Consider the following 20,099-nt stretch of genomic DNA (forward strand, 5'->3'; position numbering starts at 1 on the left):
ACTAATTTTCCCACTGTTGCAGTCTTAATATTCATAATATTTTAATTGTGCACTAAACCACTACACTTTAAACCACACTTCAAGCAAGTAAATATTGTACTGAAATTACTAATATGAATTTTTAGTGGATTAATAATAATAAAAATATATTAAAACTGAAATAACGTGATACACTATAAATTTACTTTACCAACTCACTAATGGATTTTAATAACACTAAATAGATTTTAATGAATAAATAAGGAAAAAAGCTTTTTATCTACTCTTCTTAGGCCTCAAATTTACAAAGAAAAGAAACTTTAGAAAAGTACCAAAAAATATTTCATTATGCACATAGAAAAGAAATACCTTAAAGATTTCAAAATATACACATTATATTTTTAATAGAGAAAAAAACTGACGAACAGTTGACATACCTTCAAATACATAGCAATGATAAACTACCTTATTTGCATTGTAATAAAGATGAGTTCCCTGCACAAATTGCATTAATGTTTGCTTTAAAAAGGTGGGGGGCAGTTACAATATAAAGCCAAATGAAATTCTGTAGAGCTCTCCGAGCAGCTGAAAATCTTGAACTGAGCTCTTCAGGCAGTTGAACCTTTCACAGATTAACTTCTAATATGTTATTAACTTTATAGACCAATAATTTTAAAGATCCAGCTCTATTACACTGTAATTAATATTAAATTAATTAATATATTGTTATTTAATAAAAATTACAATTTTAGTAAACAAAAAATTAAATGCTATTTTTAATTAAAAAAATACAACTTTTAAATATTCATTTTCTTTAACTCTTCTGAGCTGAAATCTTTTCAGAATATTTTTTCCAACTGCTTGGGAACAGTTTAATAAAACTTGATTCTAATTTTCCTTCAAGATTAAATCAATATTATTTTGAAAGTTACCAGTCACCTCTTAAATGATATAACGCCTACAAGTTTTAGCTTATTCTGTCTGTTTGTTAATCTGGAACTCAATGCATACAATTCATTTTCGTTTATCTTTGGTTAATGTATATGCTTGCAATCTTTGACTTTGTCAGCCTACATTACAAGTGATAATTGAATATGTTTCACCTTTTTGAAGCAAAGAACATTATGTTACCTGATACAGCAGATTTGCAAAAATGCCTTGTTATTTGTAAATTAAATTAAAAAGATATTACATCATTTCTTGCAGATTATACGTAAAGTGGCAATCTTTTAGATGCATTCTCAAAATTAAACAAACTAAATCTCTGCTTACAAGGTAATTCTTTGACTGTTATTGACAGGTTTTTAATAGGAAAATTGGTTTATCGATAGTTATGCAAAACACAGAAATTTTTCACCATTGCCAAACTTAGAATCTTTTTTAGTAGAAAATTGCATCATCAATGGAAAAGAATTATTCAGTGACATTCATGCCTTGAAGCATCAAGGTCACAATTTGAAACTTGTTTATAGATAATGGATTTTTATGGGTTCTTTATTCTTTCTGCTATGAAAATAACAAATTGTCATTCAATGAAAGAGAACAAACAATACATTAAATTCCCAAATGACAACAGACTTAAAATGAAATTTCAAGAAGGAAGGTTTTCAAAAGGTATGGTTACCTGCCAGTGAAAACGAAATATAGTGAACTGCACAACGATGTTTAAAAATAATAATTCCATATGCATCAACATATCTATACAATGTATGGTTTTAAACTCAAATAAAAACAAAAGACCAAACTCAACCTAATATACATGCCAATCTCACTCAAGTTTACAAGTATGTATCAAAACATAAAGCAGCTATGCAAGAATCAGCAGGCTCATTCATCTCATTAATGTAAGTACCAACTTAACTTTTAGTTATTAAAATAAAAATTATCTAAACTCTAATAGCCTTGAATTATTAGAAACAAATTTAACTTTATTAATTAGTACAAATGCAAAATCTAATTAATTATAATTCAATGCATTTTAAACATATAAGTATACTGGTAGCAATCTAAACTAAACAAAATTGCTTTCAAAGGTGCCCACAGTAAAGTGGTCTGCAGAACATAATTCATAAAAGTGATCCACAGTCAAAAAAAAGTTTCAGAAACGTTTTTCAAAATACCATCACTTAGTGTCTGGATTGCACTTTGAAAAAGTATATTTTCAGCAGCATTAAAATTGCTAATGATGTATGTAGGAGGAAATACTGGGTGAAAACTAAAGGTGAAAGAATTTTTTTTTTTTTTATTTGTACACTCTCCAAAAAACAATTTATTATTTTCAGTTTATTTTATATATCCAGCATGATTTAAGCAAACTGTAGCTCAAGGTAAATGCTATTATGGAGTCCAATGGGATTCACCTTCACTATACAGACTTATGCAAATTTTTTCACCTATTCTTTTGTCATGCACGGAAAGATTTGTAAGAGAATGCTTCAGATTCTGAGTTCAAGAAATTGATTGGAGAATGATTCCAGACATGCTGCATTCCAGAAGAATCAGAATTCATACAAGAAATGTGAAAATATCCATGAAAGGCATTGGTAAAAAGATGGTGGAATGATGGTATAGCTAGGCAATAACTTTGAATGGGCACATTGACCTACAAATTTTTACCAGTGTAACTGTGAATGCTGAAATATACAGAGATAAGGTTCTTGATCGATACAGCCAAGCTGTTTGGGGATGCAATCAATAATAACTTGCTTCTAACTGATGATAAAGGTTGTTCCCTTTGCTCAGGCCCAGTACCAGAATCACAGCAGTGGTACTATGTAATGGAGTTTAAGAAAGGCAAAACTTGTAGAATTTCAAAAGACAGTGGGGGGAAGGCAGAATTTAGAAGTTGCAGAATTCACTTTGGGCAATAAAAAAAGCTTAGTGATGGGCTTGGCTAGACTAGAGACTGTTTATTTGAAGGAAGATGAATTCAATGAATAGAGTGGCCAACATATTCTCTAGATTTAAATCAGTGCTCTTCTGTTATTGGAACCAGATTCAAAACTGTATGTATGTATGTACATGCATATGTATATACATATTCATTGAATTCCTCTTCCTTCAAATAAAGTCTCTAGTCTAGCCACACATGCATACATGAGCAAAATTATCCACGCATAAATGTATATTTACACACATTTCTGAATCCGATCCTGATAACAGAAGAGTATCTTTAAATCTGATAGAAAGCGCAGGATGCTGACTTGCATCACTTCTGGCCCCAATTAACTCTCAAAGAAATAAATTGAAAGTTTCCAATGTAACTAGAAAATTACTTCTGATTTTATTTTAAAAAATTGCAGTATATTTTATAGCAAAATTAATGATGACTGTTTTGTCAAATGTTTTAGTTATTCTCAAAACACAGGCACTAAAAATTTTAAGGGTAAAGTGCAGAATCGCCCACTTATTTTGTTTGGCGCTTTTTACAAGAGTAATAAGAATTAGATTTTCGTCAATTTTCTTTGATATTTTAAGTGAAAATAGGTCAATGTGTACATGGATAAAGTCAAGGGAGTGCGCAATGCCATTTTTGTGCAATTCTGGGATGTTTTTTTAAGTGAAAATAGGCTGATGTGTACATAGATACCGAGTGTACAATTCTTAAAAATGCGCCAAGCAGTGGATGATTCTGCACATTCCTCAATTTTAAAACTCTGACAGCAGAATATAAAAAATGAAAAGGAGAATGCTAAATACACCTTCTAATGCATCAGATATCAAAGAAATAGTAAATTAGGTACTTTTCCGTTAAGCCGGCGCAAATTTCGCCAAGTAAACTTTATTGGTACACAGTATACACATAAAAAGTGTTGACAAATGTTAGTTCGAAGAATTTTTTATTTTGAAGGTATAAACATTTTAATGTCGTTTAAAATTTTGTAAAAAAGCCAATAAATGTGTAAAAAGACATTAATTTGACTATACTTTCATTGTACAACATTCGCCGGTTCATATTACGTGACTCCAAATGATCTCATCTCATGTAAACTACGCTACAAAAATCTAATTCTGTCAGTAATTATCTACATTAATCTCAAGTTAAATCTTAATTTGGAATGCAAGTTTAAATGCAAGAATGATTTCAATTCGTACGAATAGCTTATTCAGAAATTAAAACCGCAGTGCTTTACTTCGCTAGTGCATTCTCATTAGAATGGATGAATTTAACCCTTTGCCTTTTCTATATTTTCGCCATCGGGTGAGCGGTGTGACTGCATCCTAATTGACTTGATTACCGCCCGAGAATGGCCTTAGGGCATAAAATTGAACTATCTGATAAAAATTCTATGGAATTGTATGCCAGTATTGAAAGAAACACTCGATCTGATAAGAAATGGCTGCGACTTGTTTTGAAAATATATAAGTTAAAGGTTACCAGCGAAGATATTTCGTTTGGCATCGGTTGTACCATTACTGGCGACTTTATCGCTTGCGCCGGCAAAACGGAAAAGTACCGTAAATTATATGGAAACATGTCCAAATGCACTTTATAACAAAGCAGAACATATACAAAAAGTGCTACATAAAATTTACCAGGATCCACAGCCACAGTTCACATCAAAATACATAAAATGAGAAAATAAATAGAAAAACTCAGTTACAATAAAAGTATTTTCCAGTTACAATAAAATGAACATTAAACACTTCTCCTTATTTATGTTTTTAAACTGACAACAATGGTTAATTTTTCCTTTACACCTAAATTTTACATGCAAAATTTACATAAAAATGCAATATTCCAGTATTTTAATGTACACTTCTGTATAGCTGATATTTTTAAATTAGATAATTTTAGCCTTTAAGGTTGAAAATGCATCAAATTTTTTTTACTTTGAAGGCATAAACAAGTTAGTAAATAAAAAATACTGTGAAACTATACACTTCAAATTAAAGTTATAAGAAGGAATAATTCCTTCTTATAACTTTAATTCCTTCTTAATATTACTACCTAGTTTCAATACTTTAGTGACTCTATCTTTTTTAGCATTGGTATTTTTGTTATCATATGCCACCACCATATATTTATGGATAAAAGTTGAGGTTGATATTTGGATTATGGTAACTTGGCGATTTCTTGGCGAAAATTTAGCGACCAACTCTGCTACAGCAACCCTCTATTTTTTTTTTTTTTTTTTTTTTCTGCCGCCATTTTGTCTTCACGAAGTAAAGACATGTTTCTTTTCTTTTTATTTACTGAACACTTTTTCCAACAATCTACTAGCCAAATTACACTTATACTAGAAATTTTATCTAACAAAACTGCTTAATCATGACAAATATTCACTGCAAAATTGGGAAAAAGTGCACAATCGCAAACTCCTTGCACATTTTTCACAATAACACATACACATAAAGCATGTACACATCGACTTATTTTTACTTAAAAAAACATTCCAGAATTGCACAAAAATGGCCTTATGCACACTCTTCACTATATCCATGTACACTGCTTTTTCCTCATAAATTAGAAAAATTTCACGAAAATGCATGACAATTTTCTGAATCTTTAAACCCGATAAAAAGAACATATATGAAATTACCTTATCGTGAAAAAGTATATACCCTTTCCAAATATGAACATTTCCACGTATAAAATAAATAAAATATCTAAAAACTTTTACCTCTAAATTATCTATTATATTATAAACATCACCAACGAATTCATACCGCAAACATTACAAATATTTAGTGTCAAATATTTAAATTATTTCCATGCATGTTTACTTCAACTAAAACGTATACCAAATTCCTACAAACATAAAATTCACAAAATAACTATCATTTAATTAAAATATCACTAAACCATGTACACGTCGACTTATTTTTACTTAAAAAAAATCCCAGAATTGCACAAAAATGGCATTGCACACACTCTTCACTATATCCATGTACACTGCTTTTTTCTCATAAATTAGAAAAATTTCATGAAAATGCATGAAAATACTCAACATATACTACTCAAACATATTCCAAAATACTACAAACATATAACTCACAAAATCATGATCATTAAATTAAAATATAATTAAATTAAAAAACACTACTTCAAATATAAATAAGCACATACATTAAATTAATAAAAATTAGATTACAATCCTAATTACTTTAAACTAAATCATTGCTAATAACAATTTTCAAATAATACCATTTTAATTTATTTACTCCTTACATTTAGAACAATGCATAAAAATAATATCCTCAAATGATTAAAAATACTAACTTACCTAATCTTCTACAAAATCTTCATTACGTCACTGCAGTAGTACTACTAATTTCTAAATCCAGTAGTCAACTGGAAGTCTATTCACCAAGTAATAAGAAATTAATAAAATTTCACCTATACTCAAACTACTTTCAGCAAACCACGTACCCTTCCTTACACTCCTTTTCCATTTTCACCATATTTCTTGCACCGCCATTTAAACTTGTAATATCCTTCCTTTCACACAATCTCAACTTATTATTATTATCAGATAAACACATTAAAAATTCACAATTCACTTTACATAGCGCCATGCAATCCGAAAATTAATCAACACTATTTCACACAACACACAATGAAGCTTTTCCAAATTAACCCCCTTTCCAATTAAAGAACTGTAATTCATCCATTAATGTCACGTTTCACACAACACAGAATATAGCTAAATACGAAATTTCCAGATTTCCCCCCTTTTCCGATTAAACAACTGTAATTCGTCCATTAATGTCACATGACATATCTCATGATCTCTCATTTCCCTCACACAGAATAATGCGTAATCGGAACTGAGTGCTTCTCACATTATTACCAAAGTCCTAGGTAGTAACCTTTATCGCCTCTAAAATGTCGCTAAACTACCAGTTACCATATTCCAAAGATCAGCCAAAGTGGATGTAGATTTTAAAACACACAGCAAAAAATATAAATAATTTTATTAAAATGTACATTAAATATTTCCTATATAATATATTAGACAGAGAGTAATTCAGCATGTTTCAATAATACTGGAGGAAAATTATGCAAATTTAACATTCCCCCCCTTTTAAACATACACTACATTAACACATCCTTTTTGTTTTGTTTTTCTTGAAGAAACAGATACATCCAATACAGCAAATGAAATCTAGTTGTGGGACACTTAATAACTTTATTTTAATATTAACTCATTAATGGTTATGAGGTGGATAGAATTTTTTGGTACTTTTCCGTTTTGCCGGCGCAAAGCTCGCCAAGCAGACTTTATTGGCGACACCATACACTCACTATACACATAAAAAATGTCAACAAATGTTAGCTCTTAAGAAATTTTATTTTGAAGGCATAAACATTTTAATATCGTTTAAAATTTTATAAAAAGCCAAAAAAAAAAGGCAATAAATTTGTAAAAAGACATTAATTTAAGAATTTACTCTGCTTCCATGGTTCAACATCCTGATTTGCCAGCTCATATCATGTAATCACAAGTGATCTCATCTCACGTAAACTATGCTACAAAAATCTAATTCTCTCAGTAATTATCTACATTAATTTCAAGTTAAATCTTAATTTGGAATACAAGTTTAAAATGAAAGAATTATTTCAATTCGTATTAATAGTTTACTCAGAAATTATGTAAAACTGCATTGCTTTACTTCGCTAGTCCATTCTCATTAGAATGGATGAATTTAACCCTTGACTTTGCCTTTTCTATATTTTCGCCTTCAGGTGAGCGGTGTGATTGCATCCTAATTGACTTAATTACCGCGAATGGCCTTAAGGCATAAAATTGAGCTATCTGGTAAAATTTCTATGTAATTTTATGTACATAGAACCTATTAGAAGTACTAAGTACCTATTATTCTATTTTCGTTTTTCCCATACAAATTTTGCCAGAATTAAGAAATCCTTAATTTGCTTCAGATATTAGAATGATCTTTTCAATTTTTACTTTTATGGATGACCTTATCAAAGAACTCATATACAGTCAAAAGTCGTTAATTCGGACACCCATAATCCGGAATGATCTATAATCCGGACCTCAAAGCTACAAACTTTCTGCGCATGCGTAGCGTTCACGCATGCGCACAGGCGTTTACGAGTGCGCGTAAAACCTTTACGGATGTTAATATGTTTTTGCGCATGCGCGTTTAATGTGTAACGAACGGTGTAACCTAAGCAAAAATTATTTAATTCAGTTAATGTTGCAGATTGCGTTGTTCCTTAATCTTCGAATTGGATCCGGCTTATTATTTTTTGCGGACTGTTAGAGCAATTTCAAAAAAGTAAGCTTGAACTTTCGATTATGTCAAATAGAATTTCCGATATATATTTACTAATATGTAATTTGTATCTACAAAGCGAAAGTATGTTTTGAAATCCAAAATATGTTTATCAATTTCACGCTGCGGATTGGAAGTTGATCTGTCAGCACTATCCTTATCTTCAGGGCAGATGTTTTTATTTTATTTGGCTTATAATTCCTTACTAAGTGTAGTATTTCATTTCGATGTACTCCGTCTTTGATATGATTTAAATCAAGTTCCTCGTCATTATGATTTGCTTCCGATAGTGAAGAAAGTGACCCACAGGTTATTGAAAACGAAAAGATTTCGATTGACAAATTAGTCGGTATTCTCAACACAGCAATTATAGGACTTGAACAGCGGAACTTTGTAACTAAACAAGAAATTATGTCTGTTTAATAGAATTAAAGAGAAAGTATTATCACATGAAACGAAGCAACTTACATTGAAAGAAATGTTTAATAAAGTAAACAAATAAATATTAAGCTTTTTCTTTTTGTAAATTTTGATACCCTTTAGATCATAATTGTTCTTTATTTCATAAATTACGGTTTCATATTTTTAATTTTGTAATTTCTGCATGCCATCTTACCGGATTTAAACTGATGATCTATAATCCGGAAAAATCGATAAACCAGAATCACCGAAGTCCCGACGAGTCCGGATTAACGACTTTTGACTGTATTATACCATAAAATCTTAAAACGACGCATTTAGGATATTTGTTTTGTGTTATTATTCATGCTTCTTAGATAAAAACGGTATTTTTCTGTTTTCCTGGTGCGAATGGCCTTAGGGCATAAAATTGAGCTATCTGGTAAAAATTCTATGTAATTTTACGCCAGTATTAAAAGAAACAATCTGATAAGAAATGGCTGAGATTTGTTTTGAAAATGAGGCGTAAAAGATTACCAGAGAGGATATTCTGTCTGGCATCAGTTGTACCACTATTGGCGACTTTATCGCCTGTGCCGGCAAAATGGAAAAGCACCAATTTTTTTTTTTTTAATTCTAAAATACTTCGCAAATGCGTTACCAGTTATTCTGCTGAGCTTATCTGGTGCCTTAATAAAAGTTTTGTCATAATACAGGGTCTCTATAAATTAGTTGGGCAATTTCGTAAGTTAATAGCTTCCAGGGCAAGTAGAGTAAAGAAAGGAAGTCACATCGAGCATTTGATTTGTAAGCTTGGACTATTTCTCTATCTTACAACAATATGTTATTTTTTCTCTAAATTACATTCAAATAAATCATTCTTTTTGCCCTACTAATTCGTAGACACCCTTTATGTACACCTCAATAAATATTCTCGGTTTCTGGGGAATCAAAGAACATAAATAATATTTGTCTGATTATACGCCTGCATTTTGAGTAACCTGTTTGCGAAATACTACTATCAATAACTGAAAAACATATACCAACACATAAACGGATTATTTGAATAATTATTAGATAAATAAAATAATACAAAAGGAAATGATCTTACAATGTCATCGCCGGATTCCTCATGAGCAGATTGATCAGACTGACTAATCTGTTGCATAGCAGCAACACGAGCTTTCCGAACAGAAGGTAAAGATTCAGAATCTGACATGGTATTTCCCGTTTTCATAAATTTGCAAAAGGACTCGACACTTTTCAAAATGAACATACATATAAAAGAAAAGAAAAGGCAAGTGGAAACTCATAAAATATAAAAATTAGCATTAAAGTGGATTTCCTAATGATTCGTTTTGATTGTCAGCACACTTGTACACAAACCTTGTTTACAGATTGTTTAAGCGCTTGCTTCGAGCTTCACAGCTGTTGCCAGTTGTTCAAATTTTCCACTTAAAAATAACAGAGGTTAGAGAACAGTTGCCAAATTAAATTTTGATTTAAAGCCAAATAATACTAATAAAAAGCCCAAATCAAATAATGCCTAACCTTAAATAAAGATACACAAGCTAAATAAGTATCAACATTTATTATTTATCGGGCATTACATTTAAATCTTCAGTGCCATTTCATCTCAATTAAGTAAAATCAAGAAATATAAAATTCCATCGCTTTTGACACTCCAGAATAAAATAATCTGTTTTGCATTCTTCATTTACTTGGAGGTCCGTACTACCTTCAAGAATTCTTACCGCAGTAAGGTTCCTCTAGCAGTACCTCCTACATACATTCTAGGTGAAAATGAACGAGGAAAGAAGAAATTTTTTATGTGTGCTCTGCTATATGAGCTATAAGAGGAACTTCTGTTCATTGACTCACTCATTCACTCAGGTAGGCAGACAGATATATAGATATATGTAAGGCGTTCCAAAAGTAGACTGGTTTTAAATCCTGAAATATTGAGCTTAAACATATTGTTTTTTTACAGAGTTTCTCAAACTATGATGGATAATTTCACATAATTACTTTAAAATAAGAACGCCTAGCAAAATTTTTTCATTATGCTTTAGGGAATTAAGTACAAAGGGAAGCTGTGTACAGAAATCAGAAAGATATTATGAAAACATTTTTTTAATTTGGATCCTTTTTCGACGCATATTATCAACAAAATTTACGAATTCTCTAAATTGTCCCTTAATTTGGAGAATAACAACAAAATATATTAAGGAAACTATGTCGGGCAGAACAGCACTAATTATTAATTTTATAAATGCATTCGAGAAAATATTCATTGGGGAAAAGTAACTGGTTTTTCATGTAAATGCATGTAACGTTTATAGCGTATAATTTAAAAAGCTTCTTCGTCTACCTGGAAGAAACCCTCGTCTACCTGAGCCCTGGAAGAAATTTAATTTTGCATTTTCGAAACCTTTCTAACGCTATTGCTGAAACTTTTCTCGTAAAATTATCTACGTTGTTTTGAGAAACACAGTCGTAATTCGATTATGTTTTTATGTTGTTTATGTTTAGGATTAAAATTTATGAAAAGCCACCTTTTAAATTGTTTATGTATCTATATAGAATGCCCATAAAATCTTCTAGTGACTTTATTTCCGCAACAGCTGGTTGCGGAACATGTACTTCCAAATTAAAAATATATTCTACATGAGGCAAAAATTTATGTTTTAACAATTCCTAGATTAGAAAATCATTTCTGCAAAAATTTCGAAATTTAGCTTTTATAGGCCCCTCAAAGACTTACAGTCTTATTTAATAACATTTTATATTCATTCTAAAAACTAAAACATGAAAAGCTTCACTCCCCATACGGCAAAAATGAACCGATATTTAACTAATTCTAAACACTTAGTTCAAATTTCTTGAAAATTCGGGGATTTTACACAAATAGAACAGCGAAATATTTTAATTTACAGCAAAATATGAACAGAAAAATACAGAAAAATATGAAAGACTGAAAAGTGGATAATGACTCAGTTCGAAGGGTCCCAGTCAGTACCTCCTACATACAAAGCCAAGGCTATAGGGTTGCTTGAACGCTCTGACGAAAGTAGTCTTTCCACTTTGTCAACACCTGCCTCGTGCTCTGGTAGTGTACTGAACCGACTGTTGTTTGAAAGTGTAGTACGCTGTAGTTGAATATTTTACATTTGCGAATTATTTTATTTTTTTTTTACTATGCCACATAAATGCTGTGTTGCAACATGCAAAGGAAGCTACAAGAATGGCCCGAAGGTGGCGTATTTAGGGGCCCTAGTCTGGACACCGTCGAGATCGGGTCGTTTTTTGCGATCTATTCGACAGAGAGCGAGTCTGGTGTCATCGTCTCGATCATTACAGAGATCGATGCGTCGGAAATTTTTCCGTCAGCTGGACAGCTGCCGTTTAAGTTTCTGACTGTCGTTTTAGAGCTAAACTGAGGACGGCGGAGGTCACGGATTGTTTTTGAAAGTGTACATAATAGATATTTTAATTTCTTAAGATTTGTGAAAAACTCGAGTATTTCACTATAGAAATAACGCATTTGATGCTGACGATTCTACAGTATTTATTTATTCTACATTACCAATGCCTTAATTAAATTTTAGTGAAATTAATATATTTGGGATTTCATATTTCACATATAAAGAAGGGGTGCATACTTTTAATTTAAAATTGTAATTTTTAAACTAATGTATATATCAATGTACTTAATTTCATGTTTTGATGAGTAATTTATAAATTTTGAAATTTTATGTTTTAAATTATAATGTATTTCCCTCTACTTTTATTCGAATTTCTATAAAGAATATGCAGTATATAATTCAAACTATGCACATCCTAAATTCAACATTTACATTAAAATGCTTTGAGTTAAAATATTTATTTAAGTAGTTTTATCTGTACCGATATCAATGTCAATTTCCAATAGTTTCTAGAATCTCCTGTATAAAACAAGTTAAATTCCTGTATAATTTTCGGTTAAATTCTTGTCAATATTATAATGCAAGATTTATAATTAGTTATCAGATTTTTTAATGTGGTCTACTTTTAGATATTACATCAGTTTTGTGTATATTTATTCAGATCAAAAAAGTGATTAGTTTTGGTTTTATGTAATTACGGCAAAGCCTCGAGGGCTATGTGTCTAAAGTGAGGGTTGCCTTCGTGGAGGACATTCTAAGGAAAACTAGCTCGTATACATATAACACATGGGGAAAACCACGAAAACGTCCATGCAACCAGCTCGTTCGCGGGATTCCAACCTTGGACCGAACTTCTAGCGTTCAGCGATTTTACCGGCCGCTGGTGGGATCGATTTAAAAAGGGTATAAATATATATGTAGTGCAATTTCTTTCACTGCATTTGTTAATATATGTAAACGCAACGTATTAATTTTATTTAAAATGTATTTTCCCGATTGGCAACAACAGTTTTTTTTCAGTACGATAATATTTTTTGAACTGTAAGTTTTTGAGCAGTAATGTTGACGGTAATGTTTCTGAATAAAGCAAGTATTTAACAATTAATGTTTGACGGAATGTGTTTTTAATAAAGGAACTAATTAAATGCTAACATTTCAGAAGTGGGATAAACTAGAATTATTATCTAGATTTAACAACGTATTGCCTCAACGTACACTAAGCCTAAACTGAATGTGGAAACTCGCCAAAACTGAAAGTAGAAAGGTACGTGAATTTATAAACTGTTTATGTTATGTCTAAGTATTAAACGTAAAGAACTTAAGTATAATCAAAAACGTAAAAAAACAACCTTATATTTAGCGTAGTTATAATGAAACACTCAATCGATTTCGAGGGCAGCTAAAGGTCCCTCCTCATCAGGAGAAAGAAATACATAGAAAGAAGAAAATAGGAATCACAGAAACAGTCTTGATCAGACAGCCTGGCTCAGTAAAAGTAGGCAGCCAGTGCAACTCTGATTAAAAATCTAGTTATAACCACGTGCAGTGCTGATAAGCACCACGTGTTTCTGTGATTCCTATTTTCTTCTTTCTATGTATTTCTTTCTCCTGATGAGGAGGGACCTTTAGCTGCCCTCGAAATCGATTGAGTGTTTCATTATAACTACGCTAAATATAAGGTTGTTTTTTTTTACGATTTTGATTGTCACATTAGCGTGTTTCTCTTCTAGTCTAACTTAAGTATAATTATTGTATTAGTATTTGAAAATTGAAGTCTAAGATGGCTTATTTGGCAATAGGCAAAAAATGTGATTTAAAAGAACTTGCTTTGGAACTTGATGTAGATGTCCCTTCTGATATTAAAATTGTAAGCTTAAGAGATATGATTTTGAACAGTAAGAATTATAACGAAGACTTTACTAAACAAATGCTAGATAGAATTATAAAGGATCGTTTATACAGGGAAAAGTTAGAAATTTTAGAAAAAGATAAGCAAAGAGCATTTGAAATGGAAATTATAGAAAAAGATAAGCAAAGAGCATTTGAAATGGAAATTATAGAAAGAGATAAGCAAAGAACTTTTGAACTTGAAAAATTGAAAATAGAAGCGGAAATCAGAAGTAGTAATGTAAATGATTCTGTTTCTTCTAATGTTAGTAGAAGTAATATTTGTGATATGAGTAAATTAATGCATAAGTATGATTTGAATGAAGGTGATATAAGTTTTTATTTAGTTTTATTTGAGAGACAGGCACGACGTATTTGGGTTAGAAGAACAAAACTGGGTTTCTCAGCTGTTGGGTCTATTGCCTTATGAAATAACTCAATTAATTGCCCGTGAATCAGAAGAGAAAGCTAACGACTATAAGCACGTTAAACAAATGCTACTGAGAAAATTTAAGTTAAGCCCTGAACAGTTTCGACAAAAGTTCGTTGATCATATAAAAACTTTGCGTAATACGTGGAAGGACTTCACGTTTGAATTAAAAAATTATTTTGAAGAGTGGCTTGCTGGATTAAATGTAACAGGTTTTGACTCTTTAAAACAACTTATTATTACTGATCAATTAAAGAAGAGAGTCCCCGCTGCTATCCGAGACCATTTCATTGATGATTGATCTAAATTCCTTAATCCTGAAGAGTTGGCTGAAAAACTAGATGAATATGAAAATATTCGGGCAGGGATAAAAGTACTTCAAGTAGAAAATAAAACTTTTAGGCATAATTCTAAGCCCAAATCTGGTTCTAAATTTTATGAAGGATCCTATAATCAGTATTCAAGACAAAGAAATGTTAACGATTCCATGCAGACAGATGGTAATTTCAAAGTGGGTTTTAAAAACAGTTTTGATAATAAATACAATCTGAGAGATAAATTTTATAAAACAGACGAAAGGAAAAGGGAATATAATTCTGGCATCCGCAATGAAAAGGGTGAGCCGAAATGCTTCAATTGTAATAATTATGGACATATAGCGACGGATTGTCCTCAGCCTAAAAAAGAAATTATTTGCAGGAAATGTAAGGAAAAGGGTCATACTTTTAAAAAGCGTACGTCTAAGAATCCAGACTTGACAAATCTTGAAAATTATTTATCCGTGGACCAGAATTCAGGTGTTTCACCAGCTGTATATTTAAAGTATGCTCGCATCAATAATGGAGAAGAAATTACTGCAATCATAGATACGGGTTCTAGTTCGTGTTTATTGAAACAGTCTGCGGCTAAGAGACTGAATCTTATTGTAAAACCTGATGTGGAGGAATTGTTTGGCTTTGGGAACCAGAATAAACCAGCCGCTAGAACATTGGGAAAAGTAACTGTTAACTTAGAGATTGATAATGTGGAAGGAAAGGACATTACAGTTCTAATTGTAGGAGATGAAACGCAACCATGCGACTTATTAGTTGGTCGAACATGGATTGATTTACTACATATTGCATACGCCAAGATAGATAATACCTTGCACATACGCTATGCTAATGACTGCCCATTTTCACAGTTGCAAAATGATAGCAACACTCCGCGAATTAAACTGAAGGCTTCCCAAGAAACTCAAATCGAAAGTAATACGGTTAATTTCGTGAAAGTTAAAACTGATGAAATAAATAACGGTTATGTTTTAATAAGTGGATCGGAAGATGAGTTAGGCTCATTATTGGAAGTAATACAGGGAGAAACAGTGATACCAGTCATTAACTACAGCGATCGAAAACTAATTTTGAAAGAGAATCAATGTATCGGTAGAGCGGAAGTAGCAGAATTAGTTGAACCAAGTTCAGATCAGAAAACTGAAAATTCAAGTCAAAAGGAAATACTGATAATAAATGAAATTAAGAAGTTTAGGAGACCGATTACTTTAGAAGAAATTAAAGTTAATAATAATATTACGCCAGAGAGAAAACAGGAAGTTTTACATTTGATAAATGAGTATCGAGATTGTTTTGCATTAAATATGGAGAAATTAGGGTGTACAAACTTAACAAAAATGGATATTAAAGAAATTGAAGGGAGTAAGCCTATTTGCATGAAGTCGTATAAAACCAATGCCGAAGAGCGTGCTTCTATAAAGAAGATAATAAATGAATGGAAGAAATATGGAATTGTTACTGAAACAAGATCTCCGTATGCTAGTCCACTTTTACTCGTAAAGAAAAAAAACAGGTGAATTACGATTAGTGATAGATTATAGAAAGCTGAATTCGCAAACTGTTAAAGATAAATTTCCACTCCCTAGGATAGATGATCTTCTTGAATGTCTTAGTGAGTGTAAAGTTTTCACTACATTGGACTTAGCTCATGGATATTTGCAGATTCCTTTAACTGAAGAAGCGAAACTGAAAACCGCTTTCATCACTCCAGATGATACTGGTCAATTTGAACGTATGATCTTTGGGTTAGCTAATGCACCTGCAGAATTTCAGAGACTTATGAATCAAGTTTTAGGTCCATTGCTTAATAAAGAAGTATTGTGCTATTTGGACGACATATTAATTCCGGCTAAATCTTGGGAAGAAATGATGGAAAAACTTAGGAAAATGTTTGATAGATTGAGAGAAGCAATGTTGACATTGAAACTGACAAAATGCGAATTTGGAAAAGATGAAGTTGAGTATTTGGGATTTCTAATAAAATTAAATGGTATGCAACCTGAACCAAGAAAAGTACGAGCCATATTAAACTTTCCTAAACCAACCAATGAACATGAAGTTAAACAATTTTTAGGTCTTACAAGTTTCTTTAGAAGGTTTGTACCGAAATACGCAGAGAAAGCTGAGCCGCTAACGAGACTGACGAGGAAGGATGAAACATTTCGTTGGAACGAAGATCAGCAAGAAGCATTCAGTACTTTAAAGGATCATTTAACTAATGAACCAATACTAGCATTATACAATCCCGAAGCGGAGACTGAAATGCACACAGACGCGAGCAACAAAGGGCTGTCAGGAATGCTGTTGCAAAAAGGTGAATATAGAAAGTGGCATTTAGTTTATTGTATGAGTAAAGGAACAACAGAAACAGAAAAGAATTATCATTCAAGCAAATTAGAATTAATGGCTATAGTTTGGACTTTGACACGACTTCGAAAATTTTTAATTGGAATCCGATTTACGGTAATTACAGACTGCCAAGCTTTAGTTTATTTAAACGCGAAGAAAACTTCAAATCCTCAGATAGCAAGGTGGATTAATCTGATCCAGGAATACAATCTTGAAATAAAGCACAGACAAGGTAAAAAAATGAGTCACATAGATGCATTGAGCCGATCGCCAGTTGATCAGCCAGAAGAAACTTTAGACTCTATAATTGAAAACAACTTGGAAGTTTGTTTAACGCTAATGATAGATGAACAAATTCTTATGATTCAGCATTCAGATCCAGAATTACGCAAATTAATAGACATTTTAAACAAAAAGATAAATGATAGAACGAATGCAGAGAAATATGTAACTGAAAATTACGTCTTGAAGAATAATGGATTGTTTCGTAAAGTGAAAGATCAGGAAAAGGAGAAATTGTTATATGTCATACCTAAATCGATGAGAAAAGGTATTGTAGTAAAATTTCACGATCTTTTGGGAGATTTTTCAGCAGACAGTACTGTTGCCAAAATCAAGGAATCATACTGGTTTAAAGGAATGAAACGATATGTTATGCATCACATTTCGATGTGTTTCGAATACCTAGTAAATAAAATGCCTAGTGGTAAGAAACAAGGAGTACTGCATCCAATTAGACCTGGTAGAAGACCTTTTGCAATTATACATATAGATCATTTAGGACCATTCGTAAAAAGTTCAAGAGGAAATACAGAATTATTTGTAATAATTGATAATTTTACGAGATTTACACGCTTATATCCTATGAAAAGTAGTGCAACCAAGTATGTGTTGGTTACATTGAAGAGTTTTGTAGATGATTTTGGGTTACCAGAAAAAATTATCAGCGATAGAGGAAAATGTTTCACAGCGAAGGAATTTCGAGAGTACTGTCAAAATAATGGAATCAGTCATACACTCAATTCAACTCAACATCCAAGTGGTAATGGAATCGTGGAAAGAGCAAATCGAACAATTTTGGCTACGATTAAAACGAGTATGGAAAATCCGAATCAGAGAGACTGGGACAAAAAGATTAAGGAATGCGAAAGAAATCTAAACAATATGATAAATAAGACTACAAATAAAACTCCTTTCGAAATGCTTCACGGTTATTCACCAAAATTTAACGACGGATTGATGAGGATGATTACAGATGAAGACGCAAATGAATGGGAGAATCCAGTAATCTTACAGAATGAAGCTAGAAAGAGAATTGAAGATATGCAGATGAAAATGAAAGCAAATTATGACAAGAAGAAAAGCAATTCTTTAACATTCGAACGAGGAGAAATAGTAGTTATGAGAAGAGTACCTAAATCAACTGGAGAATCAACCAAAACACAACAAAAGTATCGAGGACCTTTGGTAGTTACAGAAGTTTTACCAAGTGATACCTATAGAGTGACTCAATTAGAAGAGAAGGTGAAAGGACATTTCTTTAGTACGACAGCTCATGTGAGCCAATTAAAGTCATAGCAGTGTCAAGCTGAATCAGAAGAAGACGATGATGATGGTGATGACATTAGTGTTACTGAGGATAACGATAACAACACGCCGCATATTACTAAAACTAGGACACGGAAAAAGAATAGAAAACGACGGTGAATCTATATGACAGCTAAAGACTTTCGAACTATAAACATTAATATTACAGATTTAATTTTTTAAAATATAAGTTCTTAATGTTCCGAGGTCGTAACTAAGTCAGGATGCCCGAATGTAAACGCAACGTATTAATTTTATTTAAAATGTATTTTCCCAATTGGCAACAACAGTTTTTTTTCAGAACGATAATATTTTTTGAACTGTAAGTTTTTGAGCAGTAATGTTGACGGTAATGTTTCTGAATAAAGCAAGTATTTAACAATTAATGTTTGACGGAATGTGTTTTTAATAAAGGAACTAATTAAATGCTAACATTTATTTATACAGTTATATATATATAATTAAAACAGATTTTCTGTACCTTAATCTTCTATGCTTCTGGAAGTTACCAATGATATATCTGTATATGATATAGATACAGTGGTAATGATGTCCATGCGTCCAGCCCGTTCGCGGGATTCGAATCTCGGACCGCACTGCCAGTGTTCGGAGATTTTACTGCTTGGCCACTAGTGGGATCGACTTAAAAAGGGCATAAATAGGAATATGTACTGCAATTTCCTTTCACTGCATATATTAATATATTTATAATACATTTATATATACATATAGTTATTTATTTAAAACAGGTTTTGTATGCCTTAATTTTTTATGCTTTTGAAAATTACGAGAAATATGTTGGTAATGACAGATATATTGGTTATCAGAGATATGTTGGTGATGCAACAAACCCGTTCGTATTTGGACCTCGGACCGAACTACCAGTGTTCAGCGATTTTACCACACGGTCACTGGTGGGATCGATTTAAAAAGGGTATAAATAGGAATATGTATTGCAATTTCCTTTCACTGCATATCTTAAAATATATATATATATATGTGTGTGTGTGTGTGTGTGTGCAAGATAATATGTTTTATAATTTAACCTATAGTTATTTTTTTATTATTATTTTTCTTCCTATTACTTTTGTTAAAAGTTTGTTATATTTTTACTCATTGCTTATTGGTATCTACGCTACATAGTATATTTGTAGCTGCGTGATAGGTATAATTCCTGAATAAATAAAATTATTGATATAATCACGGGTTGCTAAAAATTAAATTTTTTTTATTCAAATTCATTAGGAATATTAAACACGCGTACGCGGTGCTATATTTCAATGATTTGACTTATAACGTTGTTGCATAACCTTTTGAGACAAAATAATGTATTTTAATCATAAAATTCCTGTTAACAAATAGTTTACAAACATGTAACCTTTTAGAAAATTTCCATTTTGCAAAAGATCATACGTAAAATTATGTTTACGTTTCTTCACATACCTGAAGTTTTTAAAAGGCCATTTA

At 31.6% G+C, this 20,099-nt stretch overlaps 1 protein-coding gene across 4 annotated transcripts in view; it reads right to left on the minus strand.

Annotated features, from left to right (window-relative positions):
* Positions 1–10,058, minus strand: part of LOC118179362 (polycomb protein eed-B-like) — a 96,911-nt gene extending 86,853 nt beyond the window's left edge. For 2 of the 4 annotated variants that reach the window (XM_085818604.1, XM_085818603.1), the window contains exon 1: positions 9,734–10,051. In XM_085818604.1, coding sequence (XP_085674730.1) covers positions 9,734–9,898 — 165 coding nt within the window. In that variant the 5' untranslated portion in view covers positions 9,899–10,051. Of the gene's footprint in view, positions 1–9,733 lie in introns of all 4 variants that reach the window. The other 2 variants (XM_085818607.1, XM_085818606.1) reach the window with 2 other exon arrangements.
* Positions 10,059–20,099: the final 10,041 nt, after the last annotated feature.

This window comes from Stegodyphus dumicola, chromosome 6, assembly GCF_044657685.1.
Source record: "Stegodyphus dumicola isolate Sdum_Otavi_A_Nest chromosome 6, ASM4465768v1".
Taxonomy (NCBI): Eukaryota; Metazoa; Arthropoda; class Arachnida; order Araneae; family Eresidae; genus Stegodyphus; species Stegodyphus dumicola.